Below are 15,371 nucleotides of genomic sequence, written 5' to 3'. Positions count from 1 at the left end.
AGTATGTGTGCACACACTGCTATAGCAGCTGTAGTCAAAAAATGTAATACCATTTCGCTGTTATAATTCACATTAAAAGCACATATCAGAAAACTCAAACTATTTTATGAAAACAGTAACCATTGTACCTAGAAAAAAATAAATATACGTAGTTTTATGTTTTGATTTTTTTTTCCCCATTTCAGTACTCTAATGTTCTTCAACTAACAGGAAAGAAGTAACAGTGACTGAAGAATTTATCAAGATCTAAATAGGCAGTCTCACATTATCTGCAATTCCCTTCTAGATAAGTACTGGTGCTATAAAAGTAGGATGCTGAAATGCTGTTTTACTGGTACCTCCACTTGTTCTTGGGGTACATCTCAAATCACAGGACCCTCTCAATGAGACCCTAATACTATGCTGTTCAGAGGCCAAAAGTTTGGATAAATTCCAACAACTCTTCCCAATGTCTAGGCTACACTGAACAAAGTAAATATTTAAATTATGACTAATCTGAAACAATGCACAATGAAAGCTGGGGAAATCTTGGAAGCAGTGGGAATATTTAAATGGAAAAGAGCTGGAGGGGGGAGGTTTCCTATTCCTATTTACAGTACATTGTATTAATCAGGCCTGGAAACCACAAACACTCTTTGTGACCAAGTTTTCATGGCAGCACAAAACAAACTCAAGGGCAAACAGTTGGAGATGCATTTTCAGAGGCTTCCTACATGGATATCATATAAGTATACAGCAGCACATAGAGGAATACTGATCTCTAAAAAATAAAAAAAAAGCTGTGGCTTCAGAAAACAAATATCCTTAACTGAATAAAAGCCAATGATCATGTAATTAAAGTAGAGTTTCCTTTTTAAGTTCTGCTGTGCTTAAAACTTTGTCTAAAGCTCCATCCAGATACCTATTCATTACAATACTCAAGCAACCAAATAGAATCTAACGGTTGCTTAAAATATGTACAACTAGATTTGAAATAGTTGTACGAATTTAAAGCAAAAGCACATGTTTGTGTATAAGAAAATACCATTTGACAGCAATTCAGATCAACTACCAGAATCAATTGCAAACTTAATAAGCTATGGGATAATTAACAAGCGCAGTCTGTACTTACATGAGTATGTTGAGCTATTGCTGTTGGCCCATGTTTTCCACCAGCAACTTGGTATAAGTTTGGTGTGTGCATATGCATATTCCTTGCAGCAGCCACAGCTACTTCCTACATCTGAATGAAGACTGCAGACTGATAACATGCTTTACAGTCTAGAACAGATTTGTAGATCAATTTTGCAGACACTATAGTAGAAAAGAAGGGATCTCTCTTTTTGACCAGAAAGCAGAATTGTGTGCCCTACAGTTTGTTCACATATTGAAGTTTTAGAAAGAATTGACTGGTGCAACCGACAGAACTTTGGGTTTTTCAATCATGGGAAGGTCTATGCAACTCCAGGCCTTCTGGCACCAGATGGGATGCGCCTCTCTTAGAGGGGGAAAAGGATTTTTACTCAGGAGTTGGCAGGGCTGATAGATAGGGCTTTAAACTAGAGTTGAAGGGGGAAGGGGATAAAATCAGGCACGCCGGTGATAAGCTAAGGGATGGTGCGCTAGAATCAGAGGGACTGTAGTCCCTGCTAGTGAGGTATTTGGTCTGCTTCACAAGGTGCCGTGTGTAGGGAGGCGCATTTGAAGTGCTTCTACACAAATGCACGCGGTATGAGGAATAAAATGGATGAGCTAGAAGTCTTGGCCCAGTCCCACAGCTACAACATCATCGGCATAAGCGAAACCTGGTGGGATGAGTCCTGTGGCTGGTGTGCTGCAATAGATGGTTACAGGCTCTTCAGGAGGGACAGGCAGGGTAGGCGAGGTGGTTGGGTGGCGATGTATGTGAAGCATGGGCTGGACTGCGTGGAACTTCAAGTTGGGGATGGCAAAGTTGAGAGCCTCTGGGTAAGGATTAAGGGAAGAACAAATAAAGGGGAAGTCGTTGTAGGAGTCTATTAAAGACCACCTGGACAGGACGACAATGCCGATGAATTATTCTTTGCAGAACTACGAGATGCCTCGAGGTCAACTCTCCTCGTCCTTATGGGGGATTTCAACTTTCCAGATGTCAACTGGGATCACCACACGGCCGACACGAGCGAGTCCAGGAGGTTCCTAGGGCACCTAGATGATAACTTCTTGGTGCAGGTGCTAAGGGAGCCAGTTAGGAAAGGTGCCCTCCTAGATCTGTTGCTGGAGAAGAGAGAGGGTCTTGTGGGAGACGTGGCAATTGGCGGCCGTCTCAGACCATGAAGTGGTTGAGTTTAGAATTTATGGTGACAGAAGGAAAACTGCCACCAAAACTTCAGCCCTGGATATGGGGAAAGCAGACTTCAGGCTGCTCAGGGAACTAGTTAGCAAGGTCCCCTGGGAAACTGCTTTTGAAGGCATTGGCGTCCATAGTGCTGATCAGTCCTTAAGCACTGCCTCCTAAAAGCACAAGATCAGGCAATTCTAAATATCGGAAGTCAGGCAGGCGGGGCAGAAGGCCGGCCTGGCTGACCAGGGATCTTCTACTGGAGCTTAGACGGAAAAAGAAAGTGTACAGCTGCTGGAAGGAGGGTCAGGCGACGTGGAAGGAATACAGGGATGCTGTTCGTGTTTGTAGGGAGAAAATTCGTGTGGCCAAAGCCCAACTAGAGTTGAAGCTGGCCATATCTGTGGGAGGCAATAAAAAGGATTTTTTTAGATATGTGAACAGAAAAAGGAGAACCAAAGAAAACATAGGTCCGCTACTTGATGGAGAAGGTCTCCTCACAGACAAGGACATAGGCAAAGCAGAGACATTTAATGTCTTCTTTGCCTCTGTCTTCAGTACTGATGATGGGCTTTGGGACCCTGGGTGCCCTGAGCTGGAGGACCATGATGGTGGGAATGATAAAGTCCCAACCGACCCTGAATGTGTGCAGGATTTGCTGCTCCACCTGGATCCATACAAGTCCATGAGTCCGGATGGGATCCATCGCAGGGTGCTTAAAGAGCCGGCTGATGTCATGGCGGGACCTCTCTCAATTATTTTTGAAAGATCTTGGGAATCTGGAGAGGTCCCAGTAGACCGGAAGCTGGCAAATATTTTTTGCCAATTTTCAAGAAGGGCAAGAAAGAAGACCCCAGCAATTACAGGCCTGTCAGTCTCACATCAGTACCTTGTAAAATTATGGAGAAGATGATTCTTGAAGTCATTGAGGCGCACCTGGGGGACAATGCAGTCATTGGTCCCAGCCAACATGGGTTCACGAGGGGTAGGTCCTGCCTAACACATTTGATTTCCTTTTAGGAAAAGATCACCTATCTCGTCGATCAAGGGAAACCAGCTGATGTGATCTTTTTGGACTTCAACAAAGCTTTTGACACGGTTTCCCATAGGATCCTACTGGACAAAATGTCCAGCATACAACTAAAGCAAAACATCATCCGATGGGTGAGCAATTGGCTGATGGGCAGGGCTCAAAGGGTTGTGCTAAATGGGGCCACATCTGGCTGGTGGATGGTCACTAGTGGGGTCCCTCAAGGTTCCATTTTAGGGCCAGTCCTCTTCAATGTTTTTATAAATGATTTAGATGTAGGACTAGGTGTTTTGAGCAAAGTTGCCGACAACACTAAACTTGGAGGAGTTGTGGACTCTGTTGAGGGTGGAAAGGCCTTGCAGAGAGATCTGGACAGATTGGAGAGATGGGCAATCACCAAACACATCAAGTTTAACAAGAGCAAGTGCTGGGTCCTGCACCTGGGACGGGGCAACCCTGGCAATACCTACAGACTGGGCGACGAGACGCTGGAGAGGAGCTCCACAGAGAGGGATCTGGGGGTTGTGGTTGACAGCAAGTTGAATATGAGCCAGCAGTATGCCCTGGCAGCCAGGAGGGCCAACCGTATCCTGGGGTTCATCAAGCACGGCATTGCTAGTCGGTCGAGGGATGTGATTGTCCCGCGCTCTACTCTGCACTGGTGCGGCTTCACCTCGAGTACTGCGTGCAGTTCTGGGCACCACAGTACAACGACGTTAAACTGTTGGAGAGTGTCCAGAGGAGGGCAACGACGATGGTAAAGGGCCTAAAGGGGAAGACGTATGAGGAGTGGATGAGGGCACTTAGCCTGTTCAGCCTGGAGAAGAGGAGGCTGAGGGGAGACCTCATCACAGTCTACAACTTCCTCGCGAGGGGGAGTGGGGAGGCAGGTGACCTATTCTCTGTAAACACCAGTGATTGGACCTGCAGGAACGGTGTCGAGCTGAGGCAGGGGAAGTTTAGGTTTGACATCAGGAAGAGTTTCTTCACTGAGAGGTTTTTTGCATGCTGGAACAGGCTCCCCGATGAAGTAGTCAGTGCACCAAGACTGTGCACTTAGTAACATGGTCTAAAATTTTGGGTAGACCTGTGTGGTGCCAGGAGTTGGACTTGATGATCCTTATGGGTCCCTTCCAACTCAGGAAGGATTGATTCTACTTATGGCATACCCCTTTGACCAGTTTTGGTTATCTGTCCTGGTTCTGTCCCCCTCCCAGCTCCTGCTGTACACCCAGTCTGCCAGCTGGCAGGGCACAGCGAGAAGCTGAAAAGTCCTTGGCTTAGCATAAGCTCTACTCTGCAACAATTATACATGAGTGTGACATCAACATTATTCTCATCCTAAATCCCAAACACAGCACCCTACCAGCTACTAGGAGGAAAAAATTAACTGAATCGTAGGTGAAACCAGGGCTATATCCACCCCTTATTCCATACCATTTATGTCATGCTCATGTCACACCCTTTCCAATACATTGCAATTAGGCATCACTTTTCATATATGTATGTATAAGATGTCCACTGAGTTTGTGTAGTCCATGACTGACTTTGGGCTCCATCTGTCACAGCAGTCTTTCAGGGCAGAAGAGATGGTGTTTGCTGTTGGATTGTCACATGTTGAGGCCCGTTCTCATTACATCGCGCTGCTGTGGTTGTCCAATTCTATCATTATTATCTGCATGGATGTTACTGTGATATCATTAATAGGATATTGACATATAGCAATCATGGTTGTGATGACATACAGTATTATATAATAATTAACATAATACAATTCAACGCATGCGCTATTCTCACCCAGTATTAAATCCCCTTGAGGTACACACCGGACCTCCCCATTCTTTTGCATTACCCACCAAGTGCATCCAGGTCCCTGAGCAAAAGCAATACCACAAATGGGTTTGCCTTTTCCTGAGGCAGGAGTAGCCCAAACTATATTCCCCAGCATGGTTTTTACATGCACTACAGAGGCTTTGTCCCCTTCTACAGCACTTAACAGGTTTGATTGGGCAGGTCTAGCTCGGTTGGCAGATCCCCTAGTATTGACTAACCAGGTGGCCTTTGCCAAATGTGTATCCCAATTTTTGAATGTCCCAGCGCCCATTGCTTTCAATGTAGTCTTTAACAGTCCATTGTATCACTCAACTTTCCCTGAGGCTGGTGCATGATAGGGGATGTGATACACCCACTCAAGACCATGTTCTTTGGCCCAAGTGTCTATAAGGTTGTTTGGGAAATGAGTCCCATTGTCTGACTCAATTCTTTCTGGGGTGCCATGTCGCCATAGGACTTGCTTTTCAAGACCCAGGATAGTGTTCTGGGCGGTGGTATGGGGCACAAGATATGTTTCCAGCCATCCAGTGGTTGCTTCTACCATTGTAAGTATGTGGCACTTGCCGTTGCGGGTTTGAGGGAGTGTGATGGAATCAATCTGCCAGGCCTCTCCATATTTATATTTCAGCCATCGTCCTCCATACCAAAGAGGCTTTAACTGCTTGGCTTGCTTGATTGCAGCACATGTTTCACAATCATGAATAACCTGTGCAAAATATCATTGGTCAGGTCCACCCCTCAACCACCAGCCCATCTAGCTATAAATAATTCACCTTTATGCTGCCAGTTCAGGTCCACCTGAGCCACTTCAGTCTTAGAAGCCTGATCTACCTGCTGGTTGTTTTGATGTTCTTCAGTGGCCCAGTTCTTGGGCACATGAGCATCCACATGGCGTACTTCTACAACCAGGTTCTCTACTTGGGTGGCAATATCTTGCCACCATGCAGCAGCCCAGATGGGTTTGCCTCTGGGCTGCCAGTTGCTCTCCTTCCACTGCTGTAAGCACCACCACAGGCATTTGTGTGTCAAAACCCTAGGTTCAACCTCGAGTTTTCCCAGTCTCTTTCTGCCAGAGGCTCCAGGTGGGTCCAGTCTCCCTGGATGAGGTGTAGAGCACATTGTTTACATCTGGTCCTGTGATACATCTGTCTAGGATACATCTATCCTAGCGATATCAGTTGTGGCGTACCACTTGGCTGCCTTTGATTCCAGTTCGTACTGAAGTTCTAGCATGTCCGGCACTGCAGCACTCAGTGGTGGCGTCACTTCGTTCAGGCCACGATAGTCCACTGTTAGTCTCCACTCACCATTAGACTTTCACACTGGCCATATGGGACTATTAAAATGTGAATGAGTCTTGCTGATCACTCCTTGGCTCTCCAGTTGATGAATTAGCTTATGGATGGGAATCAGGGAGTCTCGGTTAGTGCGATAGTGCTGCCGGTGCAGAGTTGTGGTAGTGATTGGCACCTGCTATTTTTTGACCCTCAGCAACCCCACAACAGAAGGGTCTTCTGAGAGACTGGGCAAGGTAGACAACTGTTTAATGTCATCTCACTTCAGTCTCCAATGCAGTTAACTGCTGGGATCCCCCCATCACCCCATAAATACAGATGGGTTCTGGCCCTTTGTGGCTTGATGGCATTACAGTACATTGTGCACTGGTGTCTACTTAAAGCCTTATACTTCTGTGCATCTGACATGTCAGGCCATCAAATCCACACAGTCCAACAAACCAAGAAACTCGATTGTCCCTTTCCTTCCCCTGGCTGGAGGCAGGGCCCCTATAATCCTGGTCAGAATCTTCCTTTCTGTGTCTGAGGGACTGCGTGCTGGAAGTTGGAGCAGCAAGCTTCTCAGAGAACCCCCTTTTTCCCAATTGTTTTTCCTTACAAGTCACATACCCATGCCTCTTGGTTTGAGGTAGATTTTTCTATCCCATTTTCTCATGTCCTCTCCATGGTCACGTAGGTAAAACCCCAGGGTGGCACGGGGTGTGTACCCACTATATCATCTTCCTTGCACGGGTGGATGCTTACCCCTGATAGCTGAGACACTGGTTTGTACAGGTGGGGAGGAAAATAATCTCTCTTCAAGTTGGTGGACCTTTTCAGAAAGTTTCTCCAAAGTATTCTCTTTTAGATGATGGACACTTTCAGAAAGTTTCTCTGCACGTGACGCAGGCCTGTAGGGAAGAGGAGAGACTTTCTTTGTACTGCCGGAGTTGTTTAGCCAACTCATCCACTGTGGGTTTCTCATGGTTTTTCCAGGCCATTATTGCCAATGAGGTGGCATGTGATGATGGTGCACTTTGTACAAACGTCTGCCACATGGGTTGTGTACACTTGACTTCATCTGTATCTGTGGATATTTGTTCATTGTCTAGGTCCCTCATAAATCACCTCCTGTACAGCTAATTCCCTCAGGTACCGGATTCCCTTTTCCATAGTAGTCCACTTGCCTGGTAGACATACAAGTTCTTCCTTGAAGGGATCCCTTTCCTTCACAGCTGAGAGGAGACGCCTCTAGAGGCTGTAAGGTCATGCTCCATCTCCAATTGCTTTGTCAACGCCTGCATCTCTAACAAGGGATCCCAGTCGTCTGGCTTCCCTGCCTTCTAATTCCACACAATTGGCTCTGGTTGTTCCAGCACCAGAGCAGGCAGGTGACAAGCTCACTGTTTTTTTGACATCTTCATCTTTATCCTCCTATTCCTCTGGTGGCTCGGCCTCATCACCTCCTTGTTTAGTTTTAAAAGGAATTTCTGTGTGTTCTAAACAATCTGACTTTCTATACCATTTTTTCACCTTGGTTACAGGGGCAACTTGCGCTGCTACAGTTTGTTTCTCTCACCCAGCCAGAGGGCCTGCCACAGGGGTTGGAATAAACGCTGGTCCATCCACAGGGGTTGGAACAAATGCAGGGCCCGCCAGAGGAGCTGGGACGACTGCTGGTCCCATCACAGGGATTGGAATGACCGCTGGGCCCGCCAGAGGAGGTGGGGCAACCGATGGGCCTATCACAGTAGCTGGAACAACTGCTGGGCCTGTCACAGGAGCTGGAATGACCACTGGGCCCATCACAGGTGTTGGAAAAAGCTCTGTGCCCATCACAGGAGCTGGAATGACTGCTGGGCCCATCACAGGGGTTGGAGTGGCCGCAGGAGCTGGAGTGGATGCAGGAGCCGGAGAGGCCGCAGGAGCCGGAGAGGCCGCAGGGGCTGGAGAGGCTGCAGGGTCCATCGTAGGGGTTGGAGTGGCAGCAGGGGCTGGAGTGGCCATTGGGCCTGTCACAGGACTTGGAGTGGCCACAGGGTCTGTCCCTAGGTTTATAGTGGCATCGATTGCAGCTCGATAGGAATAGGCCAGACCCCCAGCATGTTACAGCGATTTGTGTCTCTGCAATTGCCAGGGTGATGACACCCCTTTTTCAAGTATTCTACCAGTTTTTAAGGATTGTGCAGTTGGTGAAAATCTTGGAGAACTATCATAACTAGCCCGGAGGATAAGAGGGGGGTGAAGGAGAAAGGGAGAGTGAACATGCAGGAAAAATTATCTCCCCCTGTCCCCTCCATAGATTGGCTCTCTGAAGAAAAAAGGTAAAATGTGTAATTGCTAATAGTTTCTGGGGTAGGGTTTCCAAAGTATAGAGTCGACGACAGTGCTGAGTACAAATACCATGACCAGCAATTTTATCATATCATAAGCCAGTGTTACACTGTACAGTAAAATAATAACCTTAAACCAGCCCCCAGAAAGGATAAACAGCACGACAGGGAACACATACAGTAAGTAATGTGCTCTATAATTCAGTTTGGAAAACAGGTACTGCAGACTTGAGATCACAAAAATTGGCACTGTGGTTAGCAACTATTAAACTGATGTAACAGTTATACCAATTTTGGTTTAACACACTCTGGTCAGATCTGTCGTTATCTCAACCCTTCGAGCCCCACGTTGTGCGCCAAAAGTACTGTTGTGGTTTAACCTGGATGGCAGCCAAGCACCACACAGTCGTTCGCTCTCCCTCCCCCCTCCCTCTCTAGGATGGGGGAGAGAATCAGGAAAATGAAGCCTGTGTGCTGAGATAAAGACATTTTTTTAGGACAGAAAAGAAAGTAAAATAATAATAATGATAATAGTATTACTACTACTAATGTATATAAAACAAGTGATGCACAATGCAATTGCTCACCACCTGCTGACCGATTCTCAGCCTCTCCCTGAGTAGCCGTTCCCTTGACCCCAGCCAGCCTCCCCATATATATTGTTCAGCATGACGTCAGATGGTATGGAATACCCCTTTGGCCATTTTGGGTCAGCTGTCCTGGTTCTGTCCCCTCCCAGCTCCTGCTGCATTCCCAGCCTTCCCGCTGGCAGGACAGAGCGAGAAGCTGAAAAATCCTTGGCTTAGTGTAAGCATTGCTCTGCAACAATTAAAACATGAGTGTGACATCAACCTTATTCTCATCCTAAATCCCAAACATGGCACCCTACCAGCTACTAGGAGGAAAATTAACTCTATCCTAGGTGAAACCATGACAATGACTGGGTAAAAATTTAAAACATTTAGGATTGTTCCAGACACAGCAAAGTATCTGAAGTAAAGGCAGAAGACTCATCATTATGTTAGTGACAAGTTAGCAACTAGGTATTTATTCATTCATGTTCTTTTCATGCTGTGAAGATACTTAAAGTATTTGTTTCACCAAACCTGTTCCCACTAAAATTTTGTCTTGCATCTTGCCTAAAACTAGTTAAATCCAATCACCAAAAACAGTAAGAAAATGCTTGCTTGAGCCTGAGGGAGCTAGTTTAAGTTAGGTTTTTCAAAATTCACAAAATTCTAATTAAGTCTTAAAGTCCATAGTGAAGAGACATAATAATGAAAATTTAGGGACTTAAGAGCATGTTAATGGGTTTGAATTTAAATACCTAACCAAAGGAGGCAAATAGATTGTTTAATTCCACAAGGCAAAGTTATTCGGGTCTAAGCAACTTGATTTGACAGAGCTGGTAGTACAAATATGTGGGTAGTTTTTTTGTTGGGGGCTTTTTTTTCCTTGGCAGATAAATGAGCAGATAATAAAATTCATCTTGACTCCTTCTGTTCATATTCTCTGTCTGTACAGTTCGTTATTATGGTCACTGGAGAGCAGTGAGTTGAGAGGATATTGGTGTGTTTGGGATCTTCAGAACTTCTACATGCTTTATTCAGTGCTGTAGTGTGCACTGAGCCTTCATGGGCTTCTTTGTCCTTTTCCAATTTTTCTGATCTTTTCTTACCTGTCTTTATTCTCTCTGACCTTCTCTGATTTACTTGGATTTTCTGACCTTTTCTTTTGCTTTCTCTGATATCTTTCTATCCTTTTCTCCTCTGTCTTTCACATGCCTTCTTTTATCTTCTGGCCTTTTTCCACCAATATTGTCTGACATTCTTTTCTGACCTCTTTTTCTTCTTCTCTGACCTACTCCTTGTCCCCTCTTCCCTTCTCTCTCTCTCTTTTTTTTTTTTTAAATCTCTTCATGTCTTCTGTAAGCTTCTCTTTTCTTACCTACTCTTTGAGCTTGTATTGCCTCTCTCAAACCCTTTTTGACCTTTTTTCTTGGATCTTCTCTGACCTTCTCATCTATTATCTTCTTGGACTTTGGTCTCTTCTCCTGCCTGACCTCATCTCTGTCCTTCACTGGTTTTTCTCCTTTCTGCTCTTTTCTGGCTTTCTTTTTCTCCCATGTTGTCTGATATTTTCTTATCTTTTCTTCTCTGGTCTTTTCTTCTACTCTCTGACCTTCTCTTCTTTTGTCTTCTGACCTCTTTTTCTAATCTCTTCTATCTCATCTCCAGAGTGCAGCCAAGAGATGTGTCTGTTGGCACAGCAGTCTCTGGTTCTGCTTTGGAAACTTCAGGAGCTTCTGGGGCCAAGGTCCAAGAGCATTGGGGGGGATGCCTGGCAATCCTCAGAGCAACTTGAGGGTGACTGCTGCTTTTAGGCAAGGATAAAGTAAGTGGAGACACAGTGGTGTGGGCCTGAGGAAGCTCTAGCAGCTTCTCAAGAGTGTAATTAGCTGCCCTTGACTTAGGGTGTCTGGGGCCTTTGTAGCTGCCCCCTGATTAGTGAAGGCATGCTTGAGTGCATGGAGCTCTGCCTGGGGATGGATGAGAAGCTGACTGAGAATTTATGGGTCAGGATTAAAGGGAGGGCAGGGATGGGTGACATTATAGTGGGGGTCTGCTACAGACCACCTGACCAGGAAGAATAAGCAGATGAGATCCTATACAGATAAATAGGAACAGCCTTATGTTCAGAGGCCCTGTCCCTCATGGAGAACTTGAACCACCCCGATATCTGTTAGAAGGTCCCTCATTAATCACAGAATGTTAGGGATTGGAAGGGACCTTGAAAGATCATCTAGTCCAATCCCCCTGCCAGAGCAGGAACTCCTAAATCATGTCACACAAGAATGTGTCCAGGCGGGTTTTGAAAGTCTCCAGAGAAGGAGACTCCACAACCCCCCTGGGCAGCTTGTTCCAGTGTTCCGTCGCTCTCACCATGAAAAAGTTTCTTCTCATATTTAAGCGGAACCTCCTATGTTCCAGCTTAAACTCATTGCCTCTTGTCCTATCATTGGATACCACCGAGAAGAGCCTGGCTCTTGACACTTGCCCTTTACATATTTATAAACTTTAATAAGGTCACCCCTCAGTCTCCTCTTCTCCAAGCTAAAGAGGCCCAGCTCCCTCAGCCTTTCCTCCTAAAGGAGGTGCTCCACTCCTTTAATCATCCTTGTGGCTCTGCGCTGGACTCTCTCAAGCAGTTCCCTGTCCTTCTTGAACTGAGGGGCCCAGAACTGGACGCAATATTCCAGATGAGGTCTCACCAGAGCAGAGTAGAGGAGGAGGAGAACCTCTCTCGACCTACTAACCACACCCCTTCTAATACAGCCCAGGATGCCATTGGCCTTCTTGACCACAGAAGCACAGTGCTGTCTCACGGTCATCCCGCTGTCCACCAGGACCCCCAGGTCCCTCTCCCCTTCACTGCTCTTCAGCAGGGCAGTCTCCAACTTATACTGGTGTCTGGGGTTGTTCTTGCCCAGATGCAGGACTCTACACTTGCCCTTGTTATATTTCATTAAATTTCTCCCCACCCAATTCTCCAACCTGTCGAGGTCCCGCTGGATGGCAGCACAGCCTTTCGGCATGTCAGCCACTCCTCCCAGTTTATTGTCGTCAGCAAACTTGTTGACAATGCACTCTATTCCCTCATCCAAGTCATCGATGAATATATTAAACAACACTGATCCCAGTACCGACTCTTGAGGGGCTCCACTGGATACAGGCCTCCAACTGGAGTCTGTCCCATTAACCAACCCTCTGGCTTCTTCCCTTCAGCCAGTTCACAGTCCACCTCACTACCCGATCGTCCAGACCACATTTCCTCAGTTTAGCTGCGAGGATGCTGTGGGAGACGGTGTCAAAGGCTTTACTGAAATCAAGATACACCATGTCCACTGCCTTTCCATCATCAATCCACCCAGTTATATCCTCATAAAAGGCTATCAGGTCGGTCAAGGACAACTTCCCCTTGGTGAAACCATGTTGACTGCCCCTAATGACTCTTTTATCCTTGATATGTCTAGAGACAATGTCAAGGATAAGTTGTTCCATCGCCGTACCAGGGATGGATGTGAGGCTGACCAGTCTATAGTTACCCGGTCCTCCTTCTTGCCCTTTTTGAAGACTGGAGTGACATTTGCTTTCCTCCAGTCCTCAGGCACCTCTCCCAATGCCCATGACTTACCAAAGATTAAGAAGATAATGGAGAGTGGTCTAGCAATGACTTCCGCCAGCTCCCTCAGCACCCACGGATGCATCCCATCAGGACCCATGGACTTGTGGATGTCCAGCTTGCTTAATTGGTCCTTAACACAGTCCTCATCAACTGAGGAAAACTCCTCCTTTACTCCAACTTCCTCTGGGGCCTCAGGGGTACGGGGCTCCTCAGGAGAACCTCTGGCATTATAGACAGAGACAAAGGCAGCATTCAGTAACTCTGCCTTCTCTTTATCTTCCGTCACCAGGGCACCCACCTCATTCATTAGTGGGCCTACATTGCCTCTAATGTTATTTTTATCTGCAGTGTATTTTAAGAAGCCCTTTCTATTGTCCATGACCCCTCTTGTAAGGTTTAATTCTAGGGAGGCCTTAGCTTTCCTAGTTGCCTCCCTACATCTTCTGACAACAGCCTTATATTCCTCCCAAGTGGCCAGTTCCTCCTTCCATGATCTGTAGACTCTCCTCTTCCACTTGAGTTTGCCCAGCAATTCCCCATTTAACCTTGCAGGTCTCCTGGCTCTCTTTCCTGACTTCCTACCTGTTGGGATGCTCTGATCTTGAGCTTGGAAGAAGCAGTCCTTGAACAATAACCAGCTATCTTGGGCCCCTTTTCCTTCAAGTACCTTGTCCCATGGGATTTCCCCTAGCAATTGCTTGAAAAGGCCAAAGTTGGCCATACTGACATCCAGGGTTGCAATTCTGCTTGGTACTCTGTTCCTGCCACATGAGATCCTGAACTCCACCATATCATGGTCGCTGCAACCAAGGCTGCCCTCAACCATCACTGCTTCAACCAGCCCCTCCTTGTTAGTGAGGACAAGATCCAGCAGCGCTCCTCTCCTACTTGGCACGTCCACCATTTGCATCAGGAAGTTATCATCAATGCACTGGAGGAACCGCCTGGACTGCGGATGGCTGGCTGAGTAGGCCTTCCAGCAAATGTCAGGGTAGTTGAAATCCCCCACAATAACCAGGGCCTGTGTTCACAAGGCTGCTATCAGCTGCCTGTAGAAAGCCTCATAAACTTCATCGTCCTGATCTAGTGGCCTGTAATAGACACCCACAACAGCATCCCCCATGCCAGCCTGCCCCTTAATTCTCACCCACAGACTCTTTAACTCGCTCCTTATTTGTCCCTGGACAGTACTCAATACATTGTAGTTGCTCTTTCACGTAAAGAGCAACTCCGCCACCTTGCCTTGCTGGCCTGTCTTTCCTGAGCAGGACATACCCATCCATGACCACATTCCAGTCGTGAGCTGTCCCACCATGTCTCTGTAATTGCTATTGGATCATAGTCTCCTGACCGAACACGGATTTCTAACTCCTCCTGCTTATTCCCCATGCTACATGCATTGGTGTACAGGCACTTCAGGGAGCGAGCTGAGCACGCCGATTTCACCCTAGGTGGGTGGGAGGTCTCCCGGTTTTCATCACTGCTAGGGTGCTGCCTCACTGATGCAAGCCCAGCTACAACCCCCTCCCCCTTCAGATCTAGTTTAAAGCTTTCCACCTATCAATTAATACACGGGTATCATTCCCTTAGTCTAAGGACCACCCCTTAGGTGGATATGTTCATAAAACGTCCACTGTGTTCTTTTACTCCATAACTTAGCTTCTAAATGTTACAATGGTTGCTCAGGACAGAAGGCGGTGTATTATTCTATTACTGGATGCCAAAGCCAGCTCAGGTTGGGTCACTGCTGCACTTGCACTGACTTGTAAGTTACATCCTCTATTTGTTCAAGTGGTTCCTGCTAAAGGACTTCCTATAACATGCAACTCAAATCATGGGTTAGAACAGTTTAAAGGCATATCCATTACAATCTCCACCCCTTGTCCTTATGGGCCAGGCCACAGCGTTTAACACTGCAATGAACTCCTCCCCTTCCCTCTGCTCCAGCCTAGGCTTGTCCATTGGCTACAGTCCCTTAGAGATGTACCTGCTCCAGCATGGCTTCATCCATGAGCCACAGTCCCTTTCAAGGTCTACCTACTGGTGTGTCCTTATTATTGGTCCACAGCCTTTTCAGAGGTATACCTGCTGTGGCATGGACTTGTCCACGGCCACAGTCACTTTGAGGTGTACCTGCTCTGACGCAGTCTTTTCCTTTGGCCATGGTCCCTTCAGAGGTCCCTTCAGACACTGTGTTGTAGTCTTATCCATGGCCACAGATGCTTTGAGGTATTCTGGCATGGCCTTATCCACAGACATGAACACTGCAAGGTGTACTTGCTGTGGCATGGACTTCTGTGGCTTTGAGGTGCTCCAGAGTGGACTTCTCTGGCCACAGATGCTTCAGGGTGTACATGCTCCCACATGGACTTATCCACAGGTTGCAGTCCTTCTGACTAGAGTTCACTCTTGAGTTC

The 15,371-nt window shown here is 46.7% G+C and overlaps 2 protein-coding genes and 1 long non-coding RNA gene across 9 annotated transcripts in view; 1 reads left to right on the top strand and 2 right to left on the bottom strand.

The window, feature by feature from the left end:
* LOC311426260 (zinc finger SWIM domain-containing protein 6-like) overlaps positions 1 to 15,371 on the top strand; it is a 269,097-nt gene that overhangs the window by 55,057 nt on the left and 198,669 nt on the right. The window lies entirely within an intron of this gene.
* On the bottom strand, positions 8,837 to 13,864 carry LOC311426315 (uncharacterized protein; the record flags this gene model as incomplete). 4 transcript variants are annotated; one of them, XR_014686673.1, is made up of 3 exons in its annotated part: positions 8,837 to 9,236; positions 9,360 to 9,588; positions 12,964 to 13,864. XR_014686673.1 is itself a non-coding variant. In XM_084502727.1 (2 exons), 2 exons carry the CDS (start codon positions 13,862 to 13,864, stop codon positions 9,572 to 9,574), a joined length of 918 nt encoding a protein of 305 aa, XP_084358853.1. In that variant the 3' UTR covers positions 8,837 to 9,571. The 4 variants fall into 4 exon arrangements, 1 of the variants encoding a protein (XP_084358853.1); XR_014686671.1 differs by having other exon boundaries at positions 9,357 to 13,864; XR_014686672.1 differs by having other exon boundaries at positions 9,360 to 13,864.
* LOC311426401 lies at positions 8,837 to 15,063 on the bottom strand. The gene is made up of 2 exons (XR_014686710.1): positions 14,942 to 15,063; positions 8,837 to 9,243 (listed from the first exon to the last, which is right to left on the bottom strand). It is a non-coding gene; the product is annotated as an uncharacterized lncRNA (long non-coding RNA).

This window comes from Aythya ferina (genome assembly GCF_964211825.1).
Source record: "Aythya ferina genome assembly, chromosome: W".
NCBI classification, from domain to species: Eukaryota; Metazoa; Chordata; class Aves; order Anseriformes; family Anatidae; genus Aythya; species Aythya ferina.
The sequence above is the reverse complement of the archived record's forward strand: the minus strand, read 5'-3'. Positions and strand labels throughout refer to the sequence as shown.